The 5,559-nt window shown below is 46.4% G+C and overlaps 1 protein-coding gene across 2 annotated transcripts in view; it reads left to right on the forward strand.

Moving 5' to 3' along the window:
- Positions 1-5,559, forward strand: part of LOC116851162 (probable chitinase 10) — a 30,529-nt gene that overhangs the window by 17,422 nt on the left and 7,548 nt on the right. For both annotated transcript variants that reach the window (XM_032830294.1, XM_032830293.1), the window contains exons 8-14: positions 396-761; positions 993-1,483; positions 1,703-1,931; positions 2,012-2,200; positions 2,273-2,624; positions 2,879-3,123; positions 4,384-4,778. In XM_032830294.1, the coding sequence (XP_032686185.1) occupies positions 396-761; positions 993-1,483; positions 1,703-1,931; positions 2,012-2,200; positions 2,273-2,624; positions 2,879-3,123; positions 4,384-4,778 (2,267 nt within the window). The remainder of the gene's footprint in view (positions 1-395; positions 762-992; positions 1,484-1,702; positions 1,932-2,011; positions 2,201-2,272; positions 2,625-2,878; positions 3,124-4,383; positions 4,779-5,559) is intronic.

The raw sequence follows: 5,559 nt of genomic DNA on the forward strand, positions 1-5,559 counted from the left end.
AAGTCTATTTTTTTGTATTTAATGACCGGAACTATTTAAAATTGTTGCAAAGAGCTCTAGAACTTTTCAAGAGAGTATCAAAACTTTAAAAAAAATGTCACATTTTTAAATATGGTGTGCCAAGTCTTGGCACACCGTATTCAAAAATGTGACATTTTTTTTGCAGTTCTGATACTCTCTTGAAAAGTTCTAAAGCTCTATGCAACAATTTTAGTCAAATTTTAGTCAAATTTAATACATTTCTTAAGTTAAATTATTTAACTCCATTACATTATGTAAATTAACGACATATTTAATAGGAGCAGTGACGACTTATAGGAATGGTTAAAAATAACTCAAATTGAGTATAATTTGACACTACGGATTTAACAGTGTGGCACACTATTTTCCTTCAGGATTACAGTATCATGGCAACTGCGGCCACGGCAGATTCTTCGACTCGAGCGAAGGACGTTGCGTAGCGGCCACTGCGGACGTCTGCAAGCCCATCTTCGCCGATCGAAACGTCGTGTCGTACGAAGGCTCGCTCGCGCCACTAACGGAAGCCGAGAAACAGGACAAGTTGGAGCTTTTGGAACAGGATGGTCCACGAGTGGTGTGTTACGTAACCTCTTGGGCACTTTACCGGAAAGATGACGGTAAATTCGCGCCGGAACACCTGGACTCGCAACTGTGCACCGACATCGTCTACGCCTTCGCCGGACTGAACCCTGAGACTCTGCTGATTCAACCATTCGATCCTTGGGCCGACAACGAGCACAGTGAGTGAAGTAGCCCGATCAAACAATATCGACGGTCACCTGTTATGCGCAATAAGCAAAATGTTAGCGGTGTACCGGTAGATTGGCAGCAGATTCCCTATGTCTCTCGAATCACATTCATTCTCACCTTTGGTGATTTAATTATCAGTTGAGTTTTCATATAAACGATGGAAACCAAAACGATAGTCGACATATTAAACACGAGATCAAACGACTGTCCAATTATTTCAGATCTGTATCAACGAGTCACGTCGATCAAGGGCTCGAGGATTCTGCTGGCCTTGGGCGGATGGACTGACAGTTCAGGCGACAAGTATTCGCGACTGGTCAGCGGCGATGCCGCTCGACGCAAGTTCATCGCCGGCGCGGTGAATTACCTGAAGAAGCACAATTTCGACGGTTTGTCACTCGAGTGGAGCTATCCCAAGTGTTGGCAGAGCGACTGCAAGAAGGGCCCAGATTCCGACAAGCCGAACTTCACCAAGTTGGTGCGCGAGCTGCGCCAGGAGTTCGAGAAGCAAAAACCGCCGCTCCTCTTGGCCGTCGCGTTGTCCGGCTACAAGGAGGTCATCGACAAGGCGTACGAAGTGCGCGAAATCTCTGAGGCTGTCGACTTCATGTCAGTCATGACGTACGACTATCATGGAGCCTGGGAGTCGAAAGCGGGACACATAGCGCCGTTGTTCGGCGCTCCCGGCGACAGCAATCCCAATTACAACGTCGTAAGTTCGAGCTTCAATTGGACGAAAGCTCGTTGTTTTTCCTCAGAGAAAACTAAGAAAAAAATGGAACAAATAGGTTCTTACTGAATTCGGTTCTCAGAGTCAGAAATTCTATCTCTTTCAATCAAAACGCGTTTGGTTCATTCACTGTCGTGTTATTTCAACCAACCTTTTTCTCCGTGCACGATGAAAATATTACAAGCATCAGAAACCTTTCAGAATTCCACTATGAACTATCTCGTCGAGCTCGGCGCCGAGAAGACGAAGCTTCTGATCGGTATTCCGATGTACGGCCAGTCCTACCGACTCGCGACGGCGAGCCAAGCTGATCTGGGCGACCCTACGACTGGTCCCGGCAGACCGGGAGAGTTCACCAAGCAACCCGGAATGTTGGCTTATTACGAAATCTGCGACAAGATCAAACGACACGGCTGGAAAGCAGGAGTTGGTAGGTAATCCCTATGCGTAATATGTCCGGTGAGAAGAAGAAACGAAGAAGAAGATACGTATCGAAGTCTACAATTTCAGGACCCAGTGCTCACTTTGATGATCAGTGGGTGGGCTATGAGAATCGAGAGAGCGTCTACGCGAAGGGCAAGTACATCACAGGGAACAATTATGGCGGCGCCACGATGTGGACTGTCGATCTGGACGATTTCCAGAATCGCTGCTGTTTAGAGTCATACCCGTTATTGAAGACAATCAATCGCGCTTTGGGTTCGTATGATTCAGTCCCTTTATTTCCAACAGCAGCCATTCTGACGTTAATTATAATGTGTCAAACGACAGGTCGCCTGTCATCGCCGCCACCCACCTTAGAGAACTGCCAACGTCCACCGCAACCGGTGACACCTCAACCACCGACGCTGACTACACACAGCGACGCTGCGGACGGCAGTCCACGACCCACTACGCCGATGACGACGTCCAGCACCAAGGCGACCACGTGGCCCACATGGACGGAGAGACCGAGCAGCACGACTCAGCAAAGCACCAGAACCACGTGGCCCACGTGGACGTGGGGCACCGTGAAACCCAGCAAGATCCCACAGCAGGAGACGACGGTACCCAGCACGACTGTATCGGCGTCTCTGCAACCGAGCACACCTACCAGCACCACGACGCCGTCGAGTACGTCGAGGTGAGACGACGAAAGATCTTTCGATCTCGAAAGGTTATTAAAAAACAAAAGAACTTCAAAGATATAAATAAAAAATCAAAATAAAAAAGAGCTAATAAGAGTTCAGGCACAGAAGTTTTAGTGCTATAAAACTTAAGGAAATAAGTGAAAGTTCCCTATGCTAGGAAACCAAGTAATTTTATTGAACATTAAATCTCGAAAGAGAGATTTGCGGCTACTCGTCTGCGCGTTTACTCAGTAAATGTCTTCGACAGAGCGACTACGACCACACGTCCTACGGAGTCCACGACGCAGTGGCCAGCCGAGGTGACGCCGACCATGTCGCCAGGAACGAGTTGCAACAGTGGCGAGTACTACAGCGACCCTGAGAACTGCGGCAACTACTACCGATGCGTCCTCGGCGAGCTGAAGCGCGAACAATGCGCGCCTGGACTACATTGGGATGCGAAGCGACGTCTGTGCGATTGGCCCTCGGCGGCGAAATGTCAAGTGGAGGCCGGTGAGATTCCTAAACCGGAAAAAAAACAGCATGGTTGACCCATCCATAAATCTGATGGTGCCAAGCAGACTCAGTAGTAAAATACGAAACAACTAATCGTGTAGTTATCGCAACCACAGAGCAATTGCTGAGTTACTTGCGTTGCAGTAATGACAATATCTGGTTGCTAAAACTAGAATGTACCCGTATTAAATGGCACTCCAACCGATTTCTGATTGCCACAACTAGATCATGCGCAACTATACACCAAAGTAACTGAGTCTTATCAACCATACATATCATACAAAGATAACTAAAGTGATATCACTCGCAACTATATATTTCTACTTATATATATACTACATCTATCTTTTACGTGTACATATTTACCTACCAGACTGATATCATTCTATATCAGCCGGATACGTACCAGCGAATAACGTTGCTGTTTCTCTATCAATTCAGGCGATCGTGCTTGTCTTTCTTGCCTTACTCTTTTCTCCTGTTTCTCGATCGGGAGAGAACGACGCTCGATAATTAAACGACTCGAAATGATCAGGTGAAGTAGACGATGAATAATAATCGGCTCGCTGATTGGCCGTTTCAGTGCGGGCTCATCGTGTGCGATGATCGTCGAGCAAAATACGACTGGCGTTTCGTTATTAATTACGCGCGTTCATCGTGACGCTGAAGTTGATCGTCGCGCGGGCGGTGAATATGGATATCCCTCGGTGATTCTTGAAAATGAAGCACCACGACTCTCATTCCTCGATCGCGGGCCTTTTTTCAATAATTCAATAACTCACGAGCACGTGGACAGATCGCCACAGCGACGAGGCGAGAGATCGCAAACCTGTTTGCGAGTCACGCACGTGCAAATACCTCGCGGTTGTACATATCTTCCTGTCGTCTGTCGCCTCCGGCTAAGGATCCCTCTTCGCATCCTCCCCCTTTTGCTGTGTGCTTCGCAGCGAGGATGCCAAGCCAGTATCGGCGAGGGTACGACAGCGGCGTCGACTTGCTGTCGTTCTTTCTCGTCGCGTTGTCAGCCTTGCGGGAATCATGGCTCCTCTATTTCAGCGCTCGTGTATAATATTGACTCTGCTCTCGCTCAATTGCATCGCGCAGGGAGTGTATAAGGTCTCTTATCGAGGTGCTGGACGCCCCCGATTCAATTTGTATCAATTTGCAATGAAGTTACTTCAATTTATCGCCGCGTATCCACTCGTCATTTACACGGCTTATTATCGCGCATCATTAATTTCTGCGTCTTCTCCTCAGGCTCGACCTCGACGACGACGAGCAGCCCTTCGTGGAGCTCAACGAAGAGACCTATGACTCTCACAACTCCCAAAACTACGACTACGATGAGAACAACGACAACTACTATTACTACTACTACTCAGCGACCTACGAGGTTCACCACAACGAAACCCGTCGCCATCATAACGACGGAGAAGCCGAAAAAACCGTGCCAGCACGGCCAGTACTACCCCTCGCCGGACTCGTGCACGCACTTTTTGGTTTGCGTGAACGGCGACCTCGTCTCGCAGCAGTGCGGCCCAGGTCTGAATTGGAACAACGAGAAAAACATGTGTGACTGGGCCTTCAAGAAACCGTGTATCGAGAAACCCCATAAGAACGCCTTGCTGTTGGAGAAGGACGCCCCGCCGGAGGTGAGTTAGCACGACATGTTACATGAACAAGTGAACGCGCCAACATGTTCACGTAAACATGACGATAATCAGATAGACATTAACATATCATTGCTTTCGTGACGTTGAGACGTCATATCAATCTCCCGACATTATTTATTTATCAGTATAATCGTCTGATTCGCGATTCATCGCGTTGCATTCGTCATCGGCGTAGCTTCCGCGTGACAGATAATTGATCGTCGACAAGGTCGTAAAAACATCAATTAAGTTTTCATCAATTTAATAATTAATCCGAATCACAATATATTCCAATTCAACTAGTTGACGATTGATGCGACCAAAATCAATCGAAGAATGTTTAATTGATGATTGACTTCAACGAATTCAATTAAAGACCGTCTAACTGACGATTGATATGAGCAAAGGGAATCAAAGATGGTTCAATAGAACAGTTTTTAATAAGAATTCGTTGAAATTAATCGTCGATCGAACGGTCTGCGACTGTATTTCAATTGAAATAAATTGTCAATTAAACAGTCTCCAAATGAATTGGCTCATATCAGTCGTTAATTAAATGCGACAGTTAATAAGAAAGGTAATTATTAGGACCTTAACTTAGTTTCCGCCCAAAAAATACTGAGAAAAAGCATTTATTGTAAAAAATTTATTTAAATTATTTCAATGAAAGTATTTTCCATCACTTTCTACAACTTTTTGCCATCTTTCTGGCAACTGGGCGATACCATCTCGATAAAACGATGTTTGTTTCGAAGCAATCCATTCGTCCACCCATTCTCGC

Source organism: Odontomachus brunneus, unplaced genomic scaffold, assembly GCF_010583005.1.
Source record: "Odontomachus brunneus isolate Ranch 3 - 2012 unplaced genomic scaffold, Obru_v1 Obru_scaffold_167, whole genome shotgun sequence".
Taxonomy (NCBI): domain Eukaryota; kingdom Metazoa; phylum Arthropoda; class Insecta; order Hymenoptera; family Formicidae; genus Odontomachus; species Odontomachus brunneus.